This window comes from Falco naumanni, chromosome 4 (genome assembly GCF_017639655.2).
Source record: "Falco naumanni isolate bFalNau1 chromosome 4, bFalNau1.pat, whole genome shotgun sequence".
Lineage (NCBI taxonomy): Eukaryota > Metazoa > Chordata > Aves > Falconiformes > Falconidae > Falco > Falco naumanni.
Genome location: NC_054057.1, coordinates 96,845,146 through 96,871,298, shown reverse-complemented (window position 1 = coordinate 96,871,298; position 26,153 = coordinate 96,845,146). Strand labels below are relative to the sequence as shown.

Here is a 26,153-nt window from a genome sequence, read left to right as displayed (position 1 = left end):
CTGAATCACAGCTCCAGTCTTCTGATGAAGAGGCAGGTCCTAAATTGCTTCTTAAAACAAGGCACAGTGGTCCCCTCCCTCCATCCCTCGCTGTCCATGGGGCCACCAAACTTGCCTGCCACCCTGCATGGCTTGTATCCTCCAGCTTTATTCCAGTAGATGCTGCAGGTGCTGGTGGGGGACTCCCCAATACACAGGCAACAGGCAGGGAAGGCTCTGAGCATTGTCAGTACTTGCACCAGCATGTTCGAAAGGAGCGGGGAGATGAGGGCTCAGCCTGGGAGTGCAGAAGATGCAGATAAGAGGGGTGCTCACTGCTTCTGCCCTGGTGTGCTTGGAGGGGGGGTTGGGGAGGGCTGGGGAAATCACTTGCAGCCAGAGCTGTAAAAATAATCAGATACCAAAGACCCCAACAAAGTCAGGTCCTTCATGACTCTTAGGCTTCCGAATATCTCATAGGGACAGCGGTTTCCCTCTGGCCCAAGACATCCAGGACGAATGAAGGGCTAGTCAGCAGGACTCGATCCACATTTTAGGGACGCTCAGATGCTGCATCTACATAAGGAAACAGCCAAGCCAGAACATCATCTCTGGGATGTATTTGGGAAAGGGAGGGGAGACATTATCTCACTGGCCTGAACGTTCCTCTTCTCTTTCCTCCCCCAGAAAAGCTGCCAAGAGTAAAGATCTCTCAGGAAATAAACTCCCACTCCCTTGTTCTCACCATGTTCAAAGGGGGTGATGCACACATCCTGGCATGGCTGGGCAGGCAGGGGACAGCAACAGAGTTCCAGCCCTACCTGTGCTACCACAAGAGGTGCTGTCAAAAGGGGGTATTGTATTTTTGTTTTAACAAATATGTAGATCTTCCTCTTGAGAGGAGACAGACTCGGCTTGGAGGTGGGGGGTGTCAGATACTGCTGTCAAATAGGCTCAGAAACAGACACACATGGATAATATATGCCAGACAGTTTGTCTGACAAATTATTGTTTCTGCTGTCACTTAAATTGTTCTGTACGTCATCTTCCCCTCCCATTTCTATTTCAACCAAACCTGCCTAGAGATGAAACTTCTTCCAGCCCTCCTCATGACAACACCAGTTTAAAACCTAGTTGGCTCCATTCATGCACTGTGAGTGGACCCCTTTCCCTTTTTGAAGTTATGGATGGCTGAGAGAGAGGAGGGAAATGGCAGGGATGCTCTTCCTTTCCTGCTCCCTGTTGTGCTTGATACTACAGAAATAATTATGATTAAAATCAAAGAGCTCAGGAAAAAGTAAAATGCAGCTCCTGCATTAGCTTTCAGCCACAGGGTGGGCAGTGCAGGGGCTGACATCCGTGCAGGAAAGCAGCCCTGGCTGTAGGGCAGGTGCTGCAGCGGCCACAGCATACCCAGGCAGCGTCAGCCCTTGTGGCTCAGCGGGTCAGGTCACAAGCCCTGCAAAGCATCTTAGTCTGACAATGCACATTGAGCTGTGCCTCCTGGCCAGATAAATGCTCTTCTTCAAGTGACTTCAGCTTCTGGTAGCAGAAGGCGGAAAGAAGAAACCCATGTCATGTTCCCTGGAGGTGTTTAAAAGACATGTAGATGTGGCACTTAGGGACATGGTTTAATGGTGGGCTTGGCAGTGTTGGGTGAACAGTTGGATTCAGTGATTTTAAAGGTCTTTTCCAACCTGAATGATCCTGTGATTCTATGTTGCTGCAGAGCTGTTCTGCCTGCCTGGTGCCAGGGAACCTGCCCAACCTCACAGCTCTGCCAAGCCTCACCTTGTAGCATGCCCCACATGGAAGAAAGGCAACGCCATTAGGGCTCTGCTCTCCTGGTGACCTCCATTCCCTTTGGGACATCAGCTTGAGCAATAGCAGTGGTGAAGTCACTTGTGTCCGAGCCCAGTGGGCAGTTCTTAGCACCCAGGAAGAGGAGCTGCAGGTTCACAGCAGTAGCTGCAACCAGGGGATGGGAAATATGGGGACAACTTATGACAACAGAGACCATGGAGCCTCTGCCTCCAGCTGTGGGCCAGCACTTCTGGATGGGAGTTAGCTGGCAGATACAACACCTCTGTGTATGGAGCCAGGAAAATTTGCTAGTCTTTCCAGGAAAGTGTCCCCAGCTTTTCTGTCCTGCAAACCGTGCCTCATGTTAGGAAATTGCCTCCAAAATAACCTGCAGAAAGCTCTTAGCATCCCTCCATCGGTTCTAACATCCCTGTGCCTCCTACGGTCCAGCTCTGACCACCAGCACCAGCAGTACCATCAACAGAAAACACTGGATAAGGCAGAAAGCAGCTCTCATTTTGTCTGCCAGACCCATACACTTCTCCCCTCTGCGATGTCGAGGTGAATTTAGCTGTAACAGACTGAGCGAAATCCACTTTTGGTTCCTCCTGCCAGTGGGCTACACAGGTGAATTACAACTCAGCGTGAATCCTGTCACCATCTAGTATACCGAAGTTTGTAAGTGTCTGGCTGTTATTAGGCAGTTATTGTCCGAGACCCTTCAACAACAAAAAAAAAAGAGGGCTTAAAAAAATGCCTGTAAGTGCCACAGCTGCTGAAGGAGCATGCTATGGACCAGGCACCTATTTTACTGTATGGTTCTTCCACCAAGCCTCCTTCTTTCTGGGTAAACGTGCCCCCACAAGGGTCTTTTTGAAGGGAGACAATTCAGTGTTTCCGCTCATTCTGGCTTCGAGATTTGCAATTACTGCAGGCAGACAAGGCTGAGCATAAGCCCCAGTTTGAGGTGGGGATATGGAATTTCAATCTGTGCCGTGCAAAACAGGAACCCAGGCTGGGATGAATCATGCTATGTTACTTCAGTTTTAAATTTTTTTTGCACTGCGTAGGTTTTTCTAGGGCATATTCCATCAGGCACACACTGGTCAAATTCACTCTGAGCATTTATTACACTGTTACTCTGCAGTACACACACTTCAGATGTCAGAAACAGTTACAGAGTGGGCTTAGCAACTTAACCAACCCCTTCCATCATTTCTGCAGATCACCATACAGTTTACAAGTGCTCTTTATCACAGCCATTTGACTACTATTTTTTTGTTAGATTTGTCAAGTTCTGAGGTATTTAGATTAAAACCGTACTGAGTAATTTCACCTTTTTTCCTTCATCAATACACTAATTTGTAAATATCCCAGGAATTTTTTTTTGTTCTCCCACCCAGGAATGCAAATGGCCATTATGTTCTCCCCAAGGTATCTCCAAATAACCCTTCTCCTTTTAACCTTAGGATTTTATTGTGTTAGTTGCTAGGTAACTGAGTAAGATTTATAGCCATCTATTGTTAATTTTGAAGGCAGTCTTCAATTTCCCTGTAAATAGCATTTGGGAGTTGGAGTCCACACCAATAAAAACTTGCAGCCCAGTCCCACTCCGTGGAGAGGAGCACCTGCTATGAAACACGGAGCCAAATGGATACATAAAGCTTACCGCGCCCCCCCCCCTCCCCCCCCCCCCCAAAAAAAAAAAAAAAAAGGGCCCTGCCCCTCTCAAACCAGCCAGCCTGAGCACTGCTGGGGCGCTGGGGGGACCCCGGCCTCCCCAACCTCTGGTTTTGGCACAACAAAGTGTCGGTGCTGGGGCACGGGCTGTGGTGGGTGCTGAGTGCATCCCGGCTGCCGCCCGGCTCCCTTCCCTCCGGCCCCTCTCCCAGCCCCTTCCTCACCCTTTGCAGGCTGTTACTCCCCGAAGCAACAGCTCTGCAGCTTTTCCCAGAGCTGCCTTTCTTTGCTGTCAGGCTCAAGCATCCCCAGGCACAGCTCTACCTCGCCTCTCTCGGAGGCGAGGCGGGTGGTAGATGGCTCTGGTTCATGCAGTTCCTTAATGCTTTTCAATTTGAGGCTAAACAAAGCAATCAAGTGGGGCTCTGCCAATTTGCACAAAACCTCCTTGCGCTATAGCAACAAGTAATTTTCTACTACCCTCTGCCCCCCCACTCCCTCGAGCTCTCTTGTGGTCCAGCAGAATTATTTGCTTTAAGCTGTCAATTCACACTCCTTCCATGCTACTTTTACTTCTCGGGACCGTTCCTGAAGATGGGAAAAACCAAACCTATCTGGGTTAACTCACAGAGAAGCAAGTGTCAGCAGCCGAGGCAGGAGGTGAGCTGCTGGGAGCGAAGCCATCCTGCCCTTCCCTTGCAACAGCACTGCAAGCATCACAGACACTGTTCAGTCCCTCACATTAATCATGCGTTTACCATCCCACAGGTAGAAAGGTCCTTTTATTTTTTAATTTTTTTTAAAGCTGCTTTATTATCTCTTCTCATCAGTTGAAAAGAAAATAGGTGGCTTCTTAGTGTTTCACAAGATGGAGACCTGCTGATAAATAGGGGAGTGAGATATCTGACAAAACCAGGGTGCTGGTGGCTGTGGCAGGGCAATCACTCAAATCAGACAGAAGTTAGGTAGCTGGGCTAAGGGAAAATTCAGAAAACTATGTCTATGGTCCCTGAGATGCCAGAACTGGTCTCTTCTGGCCACCGGTGTTGTCAGGTCTTATATTTGTGCTGGTGTTACCTGCTGGATATAGTTTCTTTGGACAAGGCAAACAGCCCAGGACCTACCTGCTCTCCAAAGCTTCCGATACTCCCAGGCTGAATGCTTCCGTACATTTAGGCTCTGGAAATGATCAAATGGGAAAATGCCATTAGTGAAACCCAAAAGCAAGTCATATCTGGAAAGCTTCACATAGCACTTGCACAACGTGCAGGAAAGATGCTGAAGAGCAGGATATAACCTGATTGTCCCAGGCACCTCGGGCAGGCAGCCTCTCCTGGGGTGGGCGTGCAGCCCTCAGGGGTTATCCCAGGTGAGCTACACACCAGCACAAGGCGCACCCGCTCCATTTCCCACATGGAGTGGGATGAAGCTGTATCTATAGAGCTGTTGAAAAGAGCCACTGGAAGGACTTGAGGACACCCCCTTTACACAATTCAGTCAGCAGAATTTAGCAATATCTCTAAAAGAAATGCATTTGCAGGGCATCGCCTCTCCATTTGCCTCACCCGGATGGGACAGCAGCTCCAGCAAGAGCCGGCAGGGCGGTCTGCTGCAGTGCCCTTGGCTGCGGTTTCCTTAGGTCGTCTGTGCCGCTCATCCAGATTGTCCTGAGACACTCGGATTTGAAAAGACCTGATCCGCCCAGGGATGCCCCAGGGAGAGAGCAGTGAAGGAGAGAGGAAGGCAGCAAAGACCTTCAGCAGCTGAGCCGCAGTGAGATGGGGACAAAAGGCCACCGGCTTCTGCCCTGACGAGGCAAGGCTTTCCCTGCCCCACCATGCCATTCCCTGCCGCTGCCAGGGAGCAAACCTCCGCGCAGCCTGGCCCACGCCATATGCGGTTTATTATTTCAGAGCTCAGTTATTTGCCGGTTCAGCTAATGCGGGTGTGTTCTATCCGTAGCTGCATTTTCTCAAGCAGGGCTAGGTTGCCGCCAGTGGGTACGTGTTTGTTCCAGCTAAGCTCCGGCAAGGTGTCAGCCTCAGGGGCAAGTGCACAGCTGCATGCTCCCCCCACCACACATCTGGCCCCTGCTCCTCAGGGCTAGTCAAACCCGAGACCTGGAGTTGAGACAACTTCATCCCGGGAGCCCAAGCCATGTATGAGGCCAGAGCTCCAGCCCCTGGCAGCATCAGGTACCTGCTCACATCCTCTGGTGCGGGTGGCTTCACTCACACCTGCCAGGGGAATTACAGAGGCATGGGAGCAAATAAGCCCCCACTCGTATTTGCTGGTTAGAGCAGCCAACTTGGACACATTTGTTCTTCCCAGTCAGTTTGCAGGGAGCCATTGCCGCTTCCCTGCTACTATGAGTGGGAGCAATTAAAGCGTTTCACAGCAAATACTCCTTTCTGCGTGGTTTGGGGGATGGCAGGCAGTAAGCAGTGAATAGCTTCAAAGAGAAAGGTCAGCAAGCCAGTGAGGATGGATTAGTAAAGGACAATGCAGCAAAGACCTGATTAATTTAATTGCTCATCTGAAATGTAGTCACAGATGAAAGAAGGATGAAGAATTTATAAGCATATGAATGGAGCCAAGTAATGATTTTAAGAGAGAAAATACACAGAGCCCTGCCTCCCCCTGCACCCTCTGCCCTGCATACAAAGAGGTTTGTATTCACAGATTACTCCAGACTTCCGTCTCTTCTCCTCATCCTGTCTTCTCAGAGATGGAGACGTTGACTACCAACAAATGTTTAAGTAGCTGCAGCTTGATATCACTGCTGGCAGCTCGGATTGAGCAGGAGCATTAAAGCCAGGCACGTGCCCACACCCGCATGGAGACATAACTTGGAAACAATTTGGACTTTTATGCTCCCAGCAGAACTGATGTTTTCCTGGTGGAATAGGATTGACGTGCGTGCCCTCAGCCTCTGCCCTGAAGGACCTGAATCAGCTTCACAATGGAGAAACATACTTCTACCTTCCCTCGGCTTAAAATGGTACCTACATCAGATCTCCCCGTACTTACAGTCAACAGCTCATGTCTCCAAACACTTCAGAAGTAATATTTATAACTAGAGAGAGGCAGCAGTCATTTCATGGAAAATTTCACAGGTTTGTTGGTTTTGTTGTTTGGGGTTTTTTTGTGTTGGTTTTTTTTAATTGGAACAAACAAACAAAAAACCCACCCAGGAAATAAAGTATAAAAACCATATGGGTTAGGTCAAAACACTATTCTCTCTTCTTGCTTTGATTTTCAAAAACTGTGCCTTATGTTTGGTAATATAAAATAGCTGAAAAATTATTCCAACTTTGAAGTGGAAACTCAGACTCTTCTGTGAAGGCCAAAAATAACTTCTTAGCATTCATCATCTCACTATTGCAAAGAGAGGTCAGAAACTTGTCAATTAAATCTGCTTCTGGAAGGCTACAATTCCAATTGCCTGGATTACTCCAGCACAGGCAAAAATCTTGGAAAACACTGCAGTGAGACGGACAGGCACCACTCTTGGCCATCGGCTCCCGCCTCCAGCACGGTGCAAACTGGAGAGCTGCCTTCGGGAACTTGTACAGCAAAGGGACTCATCCCTTCCCACCAAATGACCAACAGCTACTAAGGTTAGTGGCTGCTGGGTGAACTTAACTGTATTCCTTAAAAAGGCTTGATTTGAAGAGTTCAGGTGATGGGAGAGCTTACCGTGTGGCCTGGGCTGCTTCAGCTAATGACTCCCGGGTTGGGCTGACACCGGTTGCTGCAGCACCAGCAAGCCATCAGGCTGCAACAAGGCGTTACTGTCAGTCAGATTCTACTGTCCTTCCTGTTCCACCTTCCTCCAAAGGCCAGATCACACTACTCCTCCACCCAGCCCCCCTCCCACAATCCTCAGGGCTATTTAACTACTTAGCTGAACGAGCTACAGCTGTACATCATCCACGTCAATCAACCCACTGCCTTCGAGGCACGGCCACAGCTGCATGTTATCAATGCTAATCAGCCCACTGCCTTCATTCCTCTACAGTCTGTGTCTTTGCCGGGTGGATGGGAGAGCAGCATCACCTCAGTGCCCTTCCCCCAGCACAAATGCTTTCTCTAAGCCAGCCCTCAGCTGTCTGTCTGGAAAGAAGAGTCATACTGGAAAGACCTACTAGACCACATTCAGAATTGCCCCAGTGGAAAATAGTCTTTCAAGCCCAGACTGCCCTCCTTGGTCTTTTCTGCCTCTCCTCATTTTTCAAGGCATTTCCCCGGTTTCCAAGGCATGCCTATGCAGGAGAAGCAAATGTCTAGCAAATGTCCTGATTTAACACTACCTCCTTGAGATGTGCGTTTCCAGCAGCCTCCAAAAAAATGCATTTTATTTTTCTATAGAGGAAAAAATGCACATTATTGGGGCAGAAGAGGACACTGAAGAGATGAGGCAATCACCTCTGAAGCAATTAGTCTTCATCAGCTGTACAATGAGGCTGCAGAAGAGTGCTGTAATTTTCATAGAATAACTGGGCCCAAGCATCAAAAGTGTTAAAATGACTCTTTCATTTTGCAGGGCTGGAAGGTTAGATATGATTCAATGGCTGTGCAGACACCCACTGTTGGCTTAATTCCAACAGCATCTCATGTTTAGAATTTTTATAATTATTCATTGAAGAAAAATTATAGGAAAGAAAGATACCTTTAACACATTGGTCATTTAAACTAAGAATCATGTTTTTGAAATACTTCATGTTCTGTTTTCTGCATCTGACAGAATTTTAAGGTACCTTTCTTGTGCTGTCTCTCTCCTTTGGGACTTGAAAACCAGAAGCTGAAAAAGGCTGGAGCTGCCAGCACTAAGAGATACGCTGCATTTTCTGTGACAAAGCATAAGGAACATACAAGCGAGGACAGAAAAACGCAGCTTCTTTGCTCTTACCTGCGGCCTCTGGGGCAGAGGTGATACAAGACTCTGGCTGCAGTCTGTCACTTGGTTGCCCTCCTGGGAGCTGGTTCCCACATTCGCTTCCTTTTAACCCAGATTTCTTCTACCTGAATTTTTTTGTATATTTGATACTTTTTTTTCAGACTTAGAAAAGTTGGTATTTTTTTTGCACATTTCTTTAAATAGCACTGCTAGCAGTGTGGACCAGGTCTGGTATCCCAGATCACCCTTCAAAAACGTTTGCAAAATGAACCGTTGTGTTCCCTTATCGTCCCATGGCAGGGGATGCCCTGGGTGCATGGATGGCAGCATCAGCCTGTCACCAGGCACATCCAAGTAGTGCACAAAGCACATCTGAGATGTGCTCGTGTATGTTTTGTACCTCAGGGTGCTCCTCTCCTGGACAGAAATTGGGGGCTACCAGTCTATCTGACCAGCAGGGCATGAGTGGACGGCTGTGGGTATTCTCCAAGGTAGTTCCTGGTCCACAGACTCCGACGTGGGCTTGGGACAGGGCTCCATATATATAAACAACCTTATTACCCTCCCTTATTCTTTTTGCGTGGGACAACCAAGCAAGGAACCCAAAGCTTGGAAATAAACACCAGCACAGAAATGAATGTTTACCATTCAATGTATTATTCCCTTGTGTACAAAGTATTTTGCCTCTATAATAGCACACAGGTATTGAAATATGATGGCAAATGCAGAAAGACCATACAGACATGTCTTATGAGTCTTTTCATTTCCTTTTGAGTATAAGCAGAAAGAAAAGAAACACTGTACAGGAAAGTGCTTCCAAAAAAACCCCCAGTTTGTAGAAAAATAATGGCATTGATATACAAACCCCAGAGTTGTTTCCTGAACAAGGATTGTCTAATGTCTCTGGTCCTCAAAGTCTGCTCCTATTTAATGAAGCTCATTAATGAACCACAGGATCAGTGATCTATCTTTTTTTTTTTTTTTTTCCCTTCTAGTTTATTTAGTTTTGGGTTTTTTTTTTTTAGGTTTCTCTTGCTCTGTTAATAGCTGCTATGAAACTATATGGTAGAAATGAATGTGTACAGGTCAAAATAATATTTCTTTTTATAAATAGCCATTCACTTCATTAGAGAAAATATAATAAGCCTGTACTTTCTAAGCACCACTGTTTCTTTCTCAAGTTCATAGTGCAATTTTCCCTTTTCCCCTACAGAAGTTTACATAAGTAATTATCACTAAAAAAAAAAATAAATCACTATTCCATTACTACTCCTTCCCCTTTTCCCTTTTTCTTCTTTCTCTTTCCCTTTTCCCCTTTCCCTTTTTCCCTTTTCTTTCACCTTTGAAATGGTATTTTTGGCATTTTTCTCAGAAAGGTAGAATCTATGCATAGACATACAACACAGGTGAAAAATCAGCCTTTCTAAGATATGATCACATCTACTGATGCGCTATTAAGCCCAACCCCCCAGATTACAGGTAAGAGTCTCATTCTCTCCTCGTAAGTTTGAATATTAGTAAGAGCAGCAGAGGCACACAGGGAACACGCGTAGAGCAGCAGTTCTGTGGCTGCTGGACTGTAACACAGCCCTGCTTCGCCTGCGAGGTGCCTCCCGGCTGACGTGGACCAGTGGATCCCTGACTGCCAGGCTGACAGCTTTCGCTCTGAAGGCTGGACACAGCCCGGCACGCACATGGGTTATGAATCCAGGGGTCGGATCATTCATCACGATTGATCTGACTGTTGAGTAACAGACTGATTACACATCCTTTGGGGAGCTCTGCAAAAGACTCACACAAGATCCTGAGGTTGCGTGTTTGTGAACCGTTTGCATCCAAAATTCAAAGAGTTATCTGAAGTAGCAGATAAGCCTCTCCGGTTTTCCAAACTGCTGGCAATTTTGTGCTGAAAAGCTTCCTTTCCTTGTACTTTGTGCTCCTGGCTGCCCCGACATATAAGGTGAAGGGGCAGCATCTTCCTATCACTAAGTAAAATTGTGGAGAAAGAGATAAGGGACATAGTCATAGACTACAAAAATAATCTGGTCACATCACCCCCGTTCAACGTGCTACGAAGCTCTGCAAAAACGTGTCATGCCACAAGCGGCGGGCTATGTACAGGCGGGAGCCATCACACAGCCGCATTCAGCGCCTATGGGAGATGTCTCCTCAATTTTTTTATATATATATATATATATAAAAATAAGCCAATGCTCTGGTTGTACATGGGATGGCGGATAGGCAAGGAGCACAGATGCCTTACCAGGAAGATCCGAAGCAATACAGAAGTAGGTGTAAAGCAGCTTGTTTTTGAAAGGGGGGGGGACAGAGTTATCTGTAAGTACAGAGTGATCTTGTTGAAACAAGGCAGAGCTGGCACTGAAGCCTCCCTTTTGCAGATGGTCTGTGAGTGAGTAGGAAGCTGGGGAAACGCTGCAGGTGCCTGCAGTGGAGTCCCCCAGCCAAGAGGAAGGGGCGGCTTGGCTGTACTTGCTGTCCCCCACCCCCTGCTGCGGACCCTGTGGTCCTCACCAGCCCCATGGGGAGGTAACAGGGCAGGGATGCTTTCAGCTTCAGGTCAGGGTTTTGTGACAACGTCCGTAAGAAACTGCATCGCATCTCAGCGCGCAGCCCAGGGAAACATATGGCCCGATCAGCCTGTCTGGGATGAGTTAATACCCCGCTCCCAGATGGAGCCAGGAAGCACAGCGGCACATGCAATTAGGAGACAAAGATACGTTTTTTTTTAAAAAAGCAAGTTCACTTCAGAGCCCTGTGAAAAAGGGGCTCGAGCTGAAGATCCACCCGCAGAGGAATCTTCCTAAACCTGGGGTAGATCTTCATTTATTTGAATCACCTGACAATTTTTCTGCTTTCTTCCCTTTTTCACTGATAAAGGCACTGGATTAACTAAAACTACAGAGCATTAATAAATATCACGTTAGCACCAAACCAGCGCTTTTAGCACTGGCCACAGAGGTCATGTGAAATTCAAAACATACCTAAAAGATAAAGATTGCTAATGCAACTAGCACTGTATTCATTGTCATGTTTTCCTTGAGTGCTGTTGGCCTAATCCCTAAAAATAAAATTTAAGCACATCTTGTGTATTTTCCTTACATAAAGACAGATTGAAATGCCAAAAATACCCCTATGCAGATTGTGTAGCACCGTAGAGGGCCAAAGCAGCCCATAACTGAAGGAAAATTACTGATTGAAAGTAAACAACTGAATACAGTGACAATAAAGTATCACTTGTCATAATGCTACATATAATGTAGAGTACGCAAAATGCAGTGGTTTGACTGCAGGATTTAACAATAAAAAATAAAAATAGTAAAAGCAGCCTTAATATAATGATTTTACGTACAAAAATATTAAATCAAAATAAATAATTCCAAACATAAATATTATACTGTACATTAAGAATATGCGATCTATATACACACATAAACAGATAAAAAAGTGGAAGGCAGAGGTATTGCATCGCTATCCTTCATCCGTCTCATCTCCGCTGGCTGCTCTCAGAGAACCTGGAAAATACAGACAAGGTGCACGTTGGGGAGAGATCATCATCTTTGCCTCTGAAACCTGTAACTAGCGAGACTGGCCCAAGAGCGGAGCCAAAGCAGGTGCCAGCAAGGTGGGACAGTGCGTTTCCAGTTGACAGTGTTACACTCTTAAGGGTTACTGGGGGAAGCAAGGGCTGGGGGCACCAGATCCCATCCCTGGATGCTGCTCGGGTAGGTGGCTGTCACCGACTTTGCAAGCGTGGCCTGTTCTGCCTCTTCAGGATGTTTCGGGGAAGATTTCCCTTCATGTAGAAGCAGCTGGGAACTCACCATCGCTATAACACCTGAACATCGAGGCCTGTTCCAGATGATGGAGTACACTTCCCACAGTAACCGCCACATTTTCCTACTACTTTGGTACCATCCTGCAGGCAAAACCAGAAAATAACATCTCACGTGAGGGCTCAGGAATGCCATTCTGCAGAAGGGCCAGATCTAGGTTATTCTAGCCAGGGATTTTAATAGAAAATGTCTTGGAAGGGAAACAAATTATGCCTGAATCAATCTACAAAATCACTGTTATATTTAAACATATGCAAATGTAATTCTCTTTAGTGCTAGCAGGTCAGATGGTGAACACCAATAAGAAAGGGCCGTTTTGATTTATGGAGTTGAAAGATGCCCAAGGAGAAGGCCATTTGAAGGGATATCTCAAGGGTATCTGCTTTCTCCAATTTGCCCCACAGTGAGTAACTGTCATGAGTGGAAAGAGCAAAATCACACCTAGACAATAACAGCTCCTCAGCTGTGCCTGTGCACGTGAAGGGCACGGGAAGGATACTTGTAGGCAATATCAAGAAACATCCATTTGGAAGGGAAAGCCCTGGAGTGGCTCCAGAGCCAAGATGCAAGGGAAGGCAAAGGGGTGATGCTATGCCGCTCACTAAAGGTGCCATCCCCCCTCACTCTGCATTTCCACAGCCAGAAGAGACCAAGGAAAATGTGGAGCGGTCCTGGGGTTTGGTCCAATCTCCAGGAGAGCCCAGCAAGCATGGTGCAACGCTGGGCTTGAGTCATGAGATTAATACCTCCATCTGGCCGCCTTTATCCCACCTCTGCAGTCTTTCTCCTCTTGGTCATTGCAATGGACAGACAGTCCTTGAAAGGAATTCAACCCTCAATTACCAGAAAATTGGACTTAAGTGCAGGGCAAGCCTGCACAAAGCATTTATTTTTAAACGAGCTCCATCCTGCCCTTGACACTATTGATCTGTGATTGCAGCAGGCTGCTATCATCTCTTCCCACTATGCCTTTCTTCTGCTCCTGTGGGCAATTACACCTTTGAAACAGCACTTGACAGATGCCACCAGATGATGGAAGTAAGAATTGTCTCTTGGACTCCTTGTCCCTTAAAGTTTGTTTTAATTCTGCCACCTGTGATGGTGTCTGCTCTCCGCAACCCCAGTCAGCTGCCTGGGCTTCTCCATTCTGAAGTGGAGAATAGCAAAGCACCTGCCAGAACTAACATACAGGGGCTGTACTGGTCCTCTTCTACCTGCACTGGTGGATGCTTTGCTGCAGCATGGTCAGACCAGTAGCATTTAATTCTCCTTCAAGAGCACCAGCACTGACAAGGCTTACGGGCTCAAGGGGCTCTCCAGAGCCAGGGAGACTGAAAGCAGTCCAGGAAGAAGGTATTTTGCAAATTGTTTTTTGTTAAATGATTATGGTGACCTCCTTAGGAGAGTTTTAACAGGGGCAATCGGTACGACTCACATGAAGTAAGAGCCAAAAAAGCAATCCTGGGTTTCTCCAATTTCAGGACATGACACAGAAGAGACAGCGTGAAGGCACACAGTGACAGAGGTGTTAACAGGCAAGCACATTAAGCTGTCCAAGCTCAGATTTGGCTGTGGGGTGATTCTGAAGGCCTGCCTGGCTTACCTGGGAGCCTTCGGTCCGCAGAGCCCCTGGCAGCTGCGGGGGACAGAGCCCCAGGGTGCAGCGTGCAGTGGGGCAGCCCCAGCCCACTGCAGCACCAGTGACTCCAGCCTCCCCCAGGAAGGTAAACCCAGCCCAGTGGGAAGGTCCACGTCCTCCACACTTCATTAGCAATGTTTTGGGAATAATTCCTACTCAGAGCACTCACCTGGCACCCAGACCCTCTCTGGCAGGTCAAGGCAGCCCTGACTCCGTGGTCCTGCCTGCCACATGATGCATGCTCTGTGCTGGACATCTCGGACAACTAATTAAGGATATGTCTGCCCCACAGCACTCAGCATTTTCAGCTTCACGGTTAAGCAGACTCACTAATTAATTGCAATAACTCAGATCAAGTTAAACCCACTAGCCTCCCCCAGTTACGGGCAACACTTTCATGTCAGATGTTAGTTCTTTGTTAGTCTCTACTTGGAAGATGTTGCCACGGAAGACAACACGGCAATTAAAAACTTCTTTTGAGTGGGTATAACCATAATTAAAATCACAACTTACTGGGGATTTTTGAATTTCCGACACTGCGTAATTCCCTTGTGAGAGCCACTTTGCTGTTCCTGTTAAGGACAGGCCTGTCCCGTAAAGGTCTATGCTGAAGCGACCCTAAAAAACAAGCAGATGAGCTCAGTTAGCCTCCAAAAAAGCCATCCTTTGGCCTCCTGTGGCTTGCCACGGTGTCACTTTCCTAATAGGATCTTGCCATCAATGTTTGGAATTTTCCCCATCGCTCTGATAGTGATCAGCACAGATTGCAGGCATCACAGCGTGTCTCGGGTTAGGAATTTCCGGGTTAGGAATTTCCTTCTCGCTGGTGGCTGCAGGGAAGGAAGGGTTTTATCTTGGCTTTGTACTGATTTCTCAGTTTTTCACTGCTTTTTCTCAGTTTTGTGCTGCTTTTTCGCCGTTTGCCAGCTGAGGGCATTCTTGGCTTTTCCACGGCAAACTGTGGAGCCTGACGTGCTCCAGCAGCTGATGGGAAAGGTACCCCAGGGATGTGCTGCAGCCACTCTCACTGTTCCCTCCTCAACTGGAGAGGGCACACTTGTCCTTATTTTCCTTATTTTCCACTGGATTTATTTCCCCCCCCCCCCCCCGGCCTCAACTTCAGTAAAATCAAAACTCGTTCATTCGTTTATTTCTTAAAAATGTCTTTCGCTTCACTCCACCCTGTCTCAAAATGCATAAGATGGATGGAAAAGTAAGGGCTATGCCTGCATCCAATGCACAACCCCCCAACCTTCCCCTTCACCCCCACGGTGGACCCCAGCCCTGCCCGTTTCTGGACCCGGGGGGGACCCTTCGGACACATCCCCAGGCTGACCCACAGCCCAGCACGGCTGCACGGTACCAGATGGCTGTTAGCTTTGCTCCTCGAACTGCCTGCCTTGGAAATGCCGATTTTCTGCGAGGAGCAAACTGTCTGGGTGAGATGGGTGGATATTAACATTCATGAGCCTTCCTGAGGTAAGAAGTCAACCCCTAAGCCGCTGAGCTGTGCAGGAAAGTGTCAGCTCTGAAAGCAGGGAGGGAAGGAGATGGAGGGGTTTGCCCTCTGCCGTCTGTTGCTGCGACTCGCTGCTTAATGCCCTTTGCAAACACGGTCCACCCACTATCTTGAACTATCCAAACATATCACTTATCATCCCCCAGCTCCACAAAAGCTAGGTGTGCTGGGAACACCGAGCAAGCCACCTATATTAGTCTCCTAAAGACTTTGGAGAAAGCGTATTTTTTCCAAGCCACTGGGCTACATGTCCTAGATCACCTCCCAGAGCTAATGAGGAGGCAACGTAGCCTGTGCCCCGCTCCATGTTTGCATGGCCAGGCACCTCACGGCGCTGGGACAGGCTGGATTTGCCCTGATGTGCAGGCACCGCCTTCACTTTGTCAGCATCTTGCCAGCCCCAAAGTGGAGTGAGTGACGGTCCCACCGTGTTGCAGTGAAAATAAGCAGTGGGGCATGGGGATGGTGGGGCAGCAGCTGGCAGCACCACTGTGGTCTCTGACAGACGGGCTGTGTCCACCCAGCAGCAGAAACCCAACCTGTTCCTGCAAATGCCCTGTCCCTGGGCCTCTTCCCCTGGAGATGACATGGCAGGAGTCCCACTGTCTGTCTGCTGCCTCCTCCATCCAGAGGGGTTATCTCACCCATCTTCTGGTGGTGCCAGCAGATGTGAGGTTGCAGAGCGCAGAGGAGGGCATCCTGACAGCCAGATTCACTGCTGTTCCCCTGCCCAGCACTTCCACTGAGCCCTGCCGTGGACCGATCCCCTACCTTCACCTACGCATGCAAAGCCCAGCCCTTCTCCCACAGCTTATTTCTTCCTCCTTTTCTCCTTTACTGTTGAGTGAGGCCCTGGGGAATGTCCTGATAACGACCTGTCATTTTCCCATATGGAAAATGCAAAACACTTTCTGCACAGACAAAAGGAAAAGTTTCCCATGGCTGAGATGAGAATGTGATGCTCACAGAGGTTGGGCTGATGCGATCAGCAGTAATTAACAGAGGGCCTGAACATAACAAATGGCACCAATTCCTATGAAATGCTATTGTCAAATACCTGTGGGCATTTGGCTGCGCTGTAGCAGTCCCCAGCAGTGGCATAAGGAACAGGTCGTCCATCATGTGTCCGTGCAAACTGTAAATCAGTCGCTGTGGAGAATAGTTGGTGAATAACACAGAAAGATAGATGCAGGGAAAGAGACAAAATAAATGTAAACGTGCTCTTTGCTAATGTTTAAATTCACTAAAGCTGGTTTCATACATTAATCTTGTGAGTCAGACTGGTGGTTTTCTAGTATTAAATCCCCCAATTCATCCCACATGTGACTGCCAGCACATGGGCACTGAATTCAGCAGGACACGGACATGTTCAACATTTACAGCTCAGTTTAAGCACATCGGTGATTTAGGGCCGAGGTATAAATAACGACAAAACTCGACCCCCTGACTTGGTTTTTATTTATCAGAAAATTCCCCACTTTCAAGAAGGCATGGGGACCTCCTAAATCTCCTCTTAAACAAAGGCAAACAACCATCTCTGCGCTCTCCGGCTGCCCCAGCCCAGGGGTCGGGGTTTCAAAGGGAACTGGGGTATTTTGCTCTGGAGGGATCTGAAGTAACCGAGACTCATTTAGATGGGGATGTGAGATAGCTCCTGCCTGACAGGGGTAGGTGCCCAGATCCTTTTGAAATTCAAAGGGAGCTGGTATCAGGTTCCCTGAGGGTGGTTCCATTGAGATCTTTACCTAGGAGCTTTTACAGACTATTAGTAGCCTTTTACAGATGGATAGACTGGGAGGTCTCAGGGCTTGAAAATTAAGTGATAAAAAACCCTTATCAGATAAAGCGTCATTTTACAAGGAAGGATTTTGATTCGCTAAAAAAATCTCTGCTATTTACTGAATGAACACCCAACGGTATGTTGTATTTTAAAAACATTTTTAAATGTATGTTGTATTTTTAAAACATTTGCTGGAAACTGATAGCATCCCTGGAGTCAGGAGGTCTGAAACCGTAACCCTACGGGATGCCGTGGGCTCTCTGGCAGCAGGATGGCTCCCAGCTCCCATGAATGATGAGAGACACAGGGTATCACTTATATTGCATAGTTACAGTCCCTTCCTCCCCTGCAAATCCAGGGCCCCAGCTCCATCACTCTCAGTACAAGTTACTTCCCCATGGTCTGGCTCTGCCAGGAGCCTCCTCTGCCCTGGCCCAGAGGGAGCAGCATCCCATCCCCAGTGGAGTCCCCTGCACTGGGATCTCCTGACACATCTGTGGGTAAAATGGAGGGGCAGCTCCTCCCCGGTTAAGCTTTCTGTCTGAGTCCAATCTGGAAATAAAATCCTTCCGAAAATACACCGGCCTGCCGGGAGCACGCAAATATTCATTCTGCATAGCAGATGCACCAGCAACTGTCTTAATATTTTCCTGTATTACAGAGAATTAGCATGAGCATCTCTGATGTACTCAAGTTGCAGTCTCTAAGCGTAAAGCAGCAAACAGGTGACCAAGTTTAAAGGAAGCAGCTTTTAACAGGAGAGCTCAGGAATATTGCTCACTAGAGTCCTACTGCTTGCTTGTAGTTACAGCTATATTTGCGTAAAATAAACATATTTTTTTAATGGCAAGGCCCTGTTTTTACTCACTTATTATTTGCATAGTGTTCAGGTCCAGCCTTACTTTGCTGAAGGTGGAAAACCCAGCTGCTGTGTAATCTTTCCTACACTGGCAGTCTTCTCGTCTGCTCCCGTTATACGGACATTCAGTCGGGTTATGCAATCTAAATCAAAAGAAAACCCTTTCTACTCATGACCGGAAAATATTGCCAAGGAAAATAAAAATATTGTGAAGCTCAGGATTAAAGGATTTCTTACCTGTATCCATACACTTCTGAAAAATTCTCTGCATCCCCATTTACAAGGGTCACATACTCCTTTGGGCTGTCAGTGTGCATCCCAGAGCAATACACCTGAGAGAGAGAAGCCAGAATTTTGTCAAGCATCATGTTCAAAGGGACCGCTGAGAAAACCGAAGATAGAAAATCCAAGAGCAGAAGTGAAGAGTGCATGCAGGGTCCTCTTGCACCTTTAGGAAATGCATTAACTATCAGTCTGTTGCTGAAATGCACCTTTAATGTCTTTCCTTTGACTTGAAGGAAATATTCACCATCTTCAGTGACACCTTTGAGGTTTTTAAGGTCTTTGCAACTCCTTGGTAATTCACCTGAAACGAAACAGAAATACTTGTAGTCACTGAGCAACTGTACATCAGAATTTCTTTTGTAACACTATGAGGCATCTAAAGCACCAAAACACCTTGCTTATTTTTAAGAGGTTTCCCTGAAGTGCCTTAGTGCTTAGTTGGATGGCTCCCAACGCTTGGAAATATTGCATATCTCTAGGAGTTTGATGGGAAAAGGTGCTGAAGAGAAAGGCAAAGGAAGGTGAAAATCCGCAGACTTACAGTCATGAACGTTGTGGCATGTCCTCCTCTCTTCAGGTTTCAGATCTGCAGGGCACAAGCTGCTGACCTGGTCATCGTTTGTCAAACACTGCACCGACCGGTGCATGACTCCGATGCCACAGGTGACAGAACACTGCAAGACAGAAGTCAGACACTTGTATTTTATCTCAGAGCTTTCTGGGCTCCAGAAGAACAGAGGCAGATGGTTTTCCTTGTATCAAGAGACAGCAGCAAAAGCCCCTGTCCTGCAAAATGTGGAAACATTGGCTGGATTTTAATCACATCAGTAGTCTCTTGGATTATTAATAATTTCATTATTATTATAATCATCATTAATTAGTTCAAGAAAGGCTACCATATTTTGCTTAGCACTTCCACACTTTACTGTATGAGGAAGTTGGTTAAGGTGAACCCATGAGCTCAAGTGAAATTGTTTATTTTTCACATTAGGAAGGTGGTGCAAGAGAGGAGTGTTCAGCAGAAGGCCTGAAAGGTATAAATCCTCTCCTGCTGGCTTGGAGACATTGCTTGGGTCACTGACAGGGGCCTCTGAACAAACCTGACATGGGTTGTTATTTTCTATCCAAATTGCACCAAAAAACTGTAGCCTCCAAACCCCGTCTCCCTTCACTCTCTGGAAAAATGGCTAAATCTGCACCAACGCTGGGTCATACCCAAACGGCTCAAATCAAGGGCAACCTTAAGGCTGATGTTGCACGAGCTACTGGAGTTACTGAGCTACCAGCTCGTCCAGGCTAGTTGCTGCTGAGCACAGGCTATGGGGTGGGCGGCATCTTGCTCCGCCTCTGCAACTTGTTCTTTCAAGTACTTGAGAACTGAAAATCAGCTCTTCCTACAGGTACCAGGTTAGCCTGCCAAGAAAACACTGCTGCTCATCTATTTAGAATTGATTAGACTAAAGGAGCACACCATGAAGGAGACTGTCTTCAATGGCTCATGGTAGTTGCAGCGTGGCGATCACACTTCATCAGGTCCAAATCCATAAAACTTAACTAAGGAGCTGAGCAGGACTCTTTGCCCATCAAAGGTGATGGTATTTTACATCAAATCCCTTTGAAAAACAGAGATGAGAAGGGTCATGGCCCTGGATAGTCACTGGGACATTCAGCAGCCCAAAGCGAGGAGGAAGGGCTTGCTCTCTGAAAGGGATACTCTTTGCAATGAAGTTGTAGTAACGAGTTGGACATTTTGCACTGAAATTCTGAGGGAAAATGCCAATTAATTGAGGCTGAGCTCTTTTGCTGTAACTCCTCTGCCCTGACTTGCAGGCAGGAACTGAAGCTTCCTATGTGTCAGGAGGAACTTCGGTTTCAAACAGCTCTTCCATTTACTGCAACAGCTTCTACTGCATTTTGCTTGACTTGACCCTCGTCGCCTCGTAGAGGTTTGACAAATTCCCACGAATGCCTAAGCTGGGCTAATACATCAAATTTATGGGAGAAACACCACATTTCAAAGAATGTCAGAAGCCCAAAGAAGTGAAATGTTACCGCCTTAACTACAATTTGATCTTGTAGTTCAGGCCCCAGAAGAGGCTTGACACAAGTAACTTTGGCAGAAGGGCGAAGTTCTTTCCCCTGCCCTGTCCCAGCATTTGGGGGCAGGGTGAGAGGGGGAGCAGGGGCGAAGAAAGAAAAACCTTTAAGGTTTTAAGGCTCTAATTACCAGTGTTTTGGCTTACCGGTGGTTCCCAAGTCTTGCTCGTACACATGGCCAAGTGGGATCAACCCCAGTTGCCAGCTATCCATCAATCCTTCTAGCACAGGGCTTTCCAACCCTTGTTTTCTGACGGTGACTCCACTTTCTGACTAAGCATTCAGCATGATTGTCAACACTGCCACAAATTTTGGCTACATCCGAATTTTCAGCAATCATGACTCTGCTTGTAGCTGCTGGGACTCCCCAACGCGATGGGTTTCAGTCTGGAGCACGGAGCCCTACACACGCTGGGGCTGCTGCTGCACGAGGGTATTCATCACATTAATTTATGCAGCTCTTAAACATTCCCCCACCAAACTTTCAGACCATTTCTCTAGTGTAAAGAAAAACATTTGTTGCAATTTTGTTGGTTAAGGAAAAAGAAGTTTGCCAAACTTACGCTTCCCCAGTTGCTGACGCGCCAGGACGCCGAGACAGGGCACTCCCCCAGGTAGCAGGGCTGGATGTTGGGTGGCTGAGTGCCAGGACAGTTGACAGTGTTCTGGTACCCATACTCGTAGTGGTCTTTCCCAGTGTAAATCTCACTGCAGGACACGAGGCGCTGCCTGTATCCCTTCCCGCACGTGACGGAGCACTGTGGGCAGAGGAAGTGCCTGTTAGCACCATATGCTTTGGGAAGGCTGCCTGGAATGGGGAAGAAAAGCAGGCTTGCCAGGTTTTAAGATGGCAAGAATCTCCGTAGGATCACCAGTAGCTGTTTAAGCCAGCCATGAGTACTGTGAGTGGCTACAAGTGGGCTGGCACCTGACACTGACCTCCAGCACCCCATTCCTCCCTGTGCTGCCCCTACAGCTGCTCCAGGACTCCCTAGTCCAGGTTGGTTCCTGGGCAAAAAAGGAGCAGAAGATCCCTGGGAACTCAGAAATGCTTCTGTGATTTGGGGTTTCTCTTTTTTTTTTTTTTTTTTTTTTCCTGTGGGGATACACAGAAAATGATCAAAATTGACCCTGAATTGCAGGTACTTGGCAGCAACTGGAAGGAAGGGAAGGTTTTCTTTGTAAATACAGGACAAACAGTGCTTCTGACCTCCTCACCAGAAGGCTGAGTAGGAGCTGGGGAGAGCTGAGCTCTGGCTCCGTGAGCCCTCGCCCACCTCTGTCTTCATGGGCTCGAGTGCTCCCGGGGGTCACAGGTGTGGTACTGGGTGGAGGGTAGCTGGGCAAGGGGCAGCCAGGGCTCCAGCCTCACAGGCACCCTGATATTTCTCTTAGGAAACCATCCAGGAGACCAGGCTGCTCTGAGAAATTCTCATCTCTCTGCATTTCTCCCTCCTGCGCTATCTCGGGTGGCTTGTCTCTCCTCCCCCTCAGTCCTGGCATGTTTTCTTTTTTCCCTTTTCTTGTTCTTTCTTTTTAATCAGTGCTGTGTCAGCAGCTGCCTTGTCATTTCCCTCTGCTGTTCCTCCAAGTGGAAAGTAATCCTTCACTCGCTGCAGAAGGAAACAGGCTGAGATTAGCCCGGGTCCTCCCGCGTGCAGCGCCTGCTGCAAAGAAAACTCATCTATTTTCCTTGCCGAGCCCTCTCCCAGCCGTGAGGGCAAACCTGCTGCCTTCACTCACACCGAGTCCTCGCTCCTGCCAAAGATGGCACCGAGGAAGGACATGTCCCCATGGCCACATCCAGGCTCGCCTTTCCCCAGGATGCTCACCCAGACCCTTGTGCAGCTCACAGGGCCCTGGAGCCCCCTGGGAGGGGATGGAAATAAAACCAAATAAATAAATAAATAAATAAATAGATGAAATAAAATTACACAAAAGCAAAGAGGCTGCCTGCTGAACATGATGTGCTTTGGAAGAAAATTGCCTCTAGACATTAGCTAGGACTCTGAGCATGCTGGCGTTCAGTCTTAGTATCCTGGTCTTCTCCCACAGCACTGCTCCTTTCTCTCCAGCAGGGAAATCACATACAGAAACAAACCAAAAAATAATAATTAAATCACGCAGCCCTGCCCTGCCCCTGCTGATTTGGCTTGCAATATCTCAGCAAAGCTGGCGGCAAGGGAACGAGGGTGTGATCTGGTGCTGAGCGGTGTGGTCCCTGTGCGGGGACAGGGATGGGGACTCACCTCCGACCACTCCCCGGTGATCCAGATGTACTCGCAGGGCGGCAACCCGCAGCTCTCGATTTCAGGGGGGCGTTTGCTGGCATCGCAGTAGCCACTGTTCTGCAGCTGCTTGTTCTCATCCACACAGACCACCTTGCGGTACCGGGATGCCTCCCCGCACGTCTTCATGCACTGTTTGCAAGAAACAACGGCTCATGCAACCCACGAGGGACTTCAGCAAATTAATCTGCATGCGGAAAGAGCCCTCCTCCCAGCGGCCTGGGCGAGCAGGTGGCTCTGTGCCCCATGTTGGCATCTCTCATTGGTACCACCTGGGCGCAAATTCGAGGCCAGGGCCCCGCTGTGCCAGGCGCTGTGGGAGCAGCCAGTGACAAACCGCTCCCATCCTTTGGAGGTACCAAATTGCAGATGCAGGGAGAGAGAAGAATCCAAGGCAGCAGCTGTTGGGATGGGGCAGATGTGGGATCCAGCTGTGATGGGACCACGAGATGAAGGGGTGGGCATGCTGGGCCAGGAGATGGGGCAAGGCAACAAAGAAAAGGGCCAACCCACATCATTTCAGCCCCTAGTAAAAATAGCTGCTTGGAGAATGACAGCCCTGCCACCCCCCCCTTCCAAACTACACGCTGTCACACCTTGGCTGTGGCTGGTGTGGGGGACCTCCCTCCCCAGTCCCTGCTGGTGGGTGAGCAGCAGCGCTTTCCTGGCACGGTGTGAGGGCACGTCTCTGCAACTGCTGCGCTGGAGGCAGCAATATGGGTTCGGTCTCTTTTAAACACTGTCCTGCTGGTATTAAGGGCAACCTGTGCTAGCTGAGCACAACTCTTCCCAGGGGCTTCTGGAGACTTTAAGGACTCGGTTCTTTCTCTTGGAAAAACCAGCCCGGCTGTGAGGCTGTGCTCCTGGGAATGGGTCTGCACTCAGAGCGCATCTTACAAAAAACACACATAAACCAAAATAAGTCAGCATAAGAGCAGCTGTCTGGATAAAACCCTATTTTCTTGAAGTTATCGCCTGTAATGGACTTCTAACACTTTCAACTAACAGGATTAACAAGGAGAAAAATGCATGAAAATAATCATTTTACATAACGTGCAGGAAATGTCTTCCCCTAAGGAAAAGGATAAAACATTCAATCACACCATCCCTATCTGCACAGTAACACTGTTTGAAGTCACCTAGGCTCGGAGGACTGTGCCAGTTTAATCTAGTTAAAGTCTCACCCTCCAAAAATCGTTTCCAGCCTCCCTGAAGCAGCTCCTGCTTTCCTGGCTGGCCCACAACTAGCAAGATATTAGTGGGTTCAGCTAATTGTAAAACACAGGCACCGTCAGGCCCCCTTTCTGTAATTAGCTGTCAGAACCAAGACTGCAAATTCTGTGAGAACACTGAAAAATCAGATCAGTCCATGGCAGGAGCAGCAAACCAGAAGAGTTGCAGTGGGCGCAACATCATGTTGGTCGTAAATATTTAGTAACCGAGCAAAGTGGAGGGGGACGGGGAAGGAGAGGCAGCCCCACAAAGCAGCATTTATTCCGACAAAATAACTCAGAAGCTCTTAGGCAACAGTCAACATTGCAAAATCCGCAGTCTGCCAAAAGACCCCAAGGGCTTCGTGTGCTTTCAACCTTATTTACTCTCTTGCTTTAAGTCCTTGGAGTCAAGCTCCTTCTAGGTCTGTGCCGAAACACAGTGATCCTATGGGGGCTGGAGGAATTTGCTGGAGCACAATTTCCCCAGAGAGCAAACAAACTGTACTCTATTTGCCCTTCTCTGATATGTCCCTATTATGCAAGTAAAATCTGAAAGGGGGTTGTTGCACCTCAGTAAGGCACCACTAGTTCTCCATCATCATGTAGCTTCCCCGAGCCCCCTCTTCTGGGGCACCGTGAACCCCAGCGTTCCTGCCCCCTGCCAACAAGGGACTCCCACGCAGGGGGAGTGGGCCCATGGGATGGATGCTCAAAGCTCTTGTCTCTGGTTTGCCATACATCAGCCCAGCACCTGGTCACCAGCACAGGGTGAATCATTCCAGCCCTCCACTACTCACAGACAAAGGAGGCACCTTGCAAGGAGTGGGAAGAAACAAGGCTGATTTTGTCTCCTCCTCTTAATGTATATTTAAGCCTAAATTTGCAAAGCACATTGGCTCTCCATTTTAAGAGGGTGAGCAATCTCTATGCCATCAATGCACCTTCTGACATTGGCCGTGAAGAGCCATCGTATCAGAAGCCCATCCTCATTTAAAATCATTAGTTGCTGATGACAGATTGACACTCTCAGGCACACACCAGCCTGCTTTGGGTTTCTCTGCAAATAACAGTTGTATGGCCAAATCAGCCTGAGCCAGCCCTGTGCATTTTGTCATCATCAGTAAATTAAAGCTTGATTATTTGTATTTTTTAGGGACAACTGGCAATTAAAATAATTCCACTGATATATTAAATATGGTTCGAAGACAGTGAGACCGCCATAAAATAAATCAAAGAGAAACACTGCAGAGGTTCCAATCAGCCACCCCAAGGTTATAAAACATCATTCATGTAGGAAGTGGACAGTTCAGCTAGCATGAAAAGGCTATTTTTCCTTTTAATATGGTGATAGATTTTGTATGAAATCTCATGTTCATGACTGATCTAAACCTCACATAAAACAGCAGGCCCAGGGTATAACAGCTATTGATAGCAAGAGCTGAAAAACAGGTCAGGCATTTGACAATATTTGTCTCTTTTGCCTCATTTCCCAAATTCTGAACTATTTTCCTGGCAGTTCAAATTAAGGACCATTTCAAGCATTTCTGCAACTGTTTCAGAAGAGTAATAATAGCAATTAAAAAAAAATCCCAAAGGCATTGCTTTGCGAAAGCATTAATTGTTTTCTTTTTTTAAAAAAAACAACAAAATCTGACACGGAGATGAAATGAAACCCCATGCCATGAACACTTCAAACACGCCTTGGGTAACTCTGCAATCCTAATCAGGCAAGGATGGCACAATTTCCCCCAAATGGCAAATGTCAAAGATTCAAGAACTGAATTGCAACTGCCAGTCAGTGTCCTTCCACAGAAGTTCATAAAAAGCCTCACCAAATCCTTCTCTCTCCCAGTTTTCCCTTTTGCTTTGTGACCGTGGTCTGAATTTTACTTTGACATTAGCAAGGCCCTTTCTACTGACTCTCTTCTCCCTGGTGTGGGCACTGAGAACAACTAATTAATGGTGTTACACCAAGAGAGCAATAAATGGTTCCCCATAAGTTCCCTATTCCTTTTCATTGGCAAGACTAACTTTTTTCTAAACAACAAGAAGGAAGAACAATAAAAATCCCCCCTCTCAACAGATTCCCTTTAAAGATAAGAAATCAAGAACAAGACAGCACTGGGATGTTATTTTACATCCCGCCTTTCATGTCAATTAGGGTTCATTGCTGTTCCCTGCTCAGAGAATACTAATGCAATCTGCCTCCTCACTATAAATAACACGCAGCCAGTACTTATGGCTGGGGAGAAGGTG

General features: G+C 47.6%; 1 protein-coding gene across 8 annotated transcripts in view; it reads right to left on the bottom strand.

Moving 5' to 3' along the window:
* Positions 1-9,000: 9,000 nt before the first annotated feature.
* ADAMTS9 (ADAM metallopeptidase with thrombospondin type 1 motif 9) overlaps positions 9,001-26,153 on the bottom strand; it is an 86,212-nt gene continuing 69,059 nt past the window's right edge. For 4 of the 8 annotated variants that reach the window (XM_040589533.1, XM_040589536.1, XM_040589534.1 and 1 more), the window contains 10 exons: positions 22,645-22,815; positions 20,959-21,153; positions 18,840-18,972; positions 18,505-18,599; positions 18,251-18,345; positions 18,023-18,156; positions 16,432-16,523; positions 14,369-14,473; positions 12,205-12,299; positions 9,001-11,895 (listed from right to left, as the gene is read on the bottom strand). In XM_040589533.1, coding sequence (XP_040445467.1) covers positions 12,210-12,299; positions 14,369-14,473; positions 16,432-16,523; positions 18,023-18,156; positions 18,251-18,345; positions 18,505-18,599; positions 18,840-18,972; positions 20,959-21,153; positions 22,645-22,815 — 1,110 coding nt within the window. In that variant the 3' untranslated portion in view covers positions 9,001-11,895; positions 12,205-12,209. The other 4 variants (XR_005827295.1, XM_040589537.1, XM_040589535.1 and 1 more) reach the window with 4 other exon arrangements.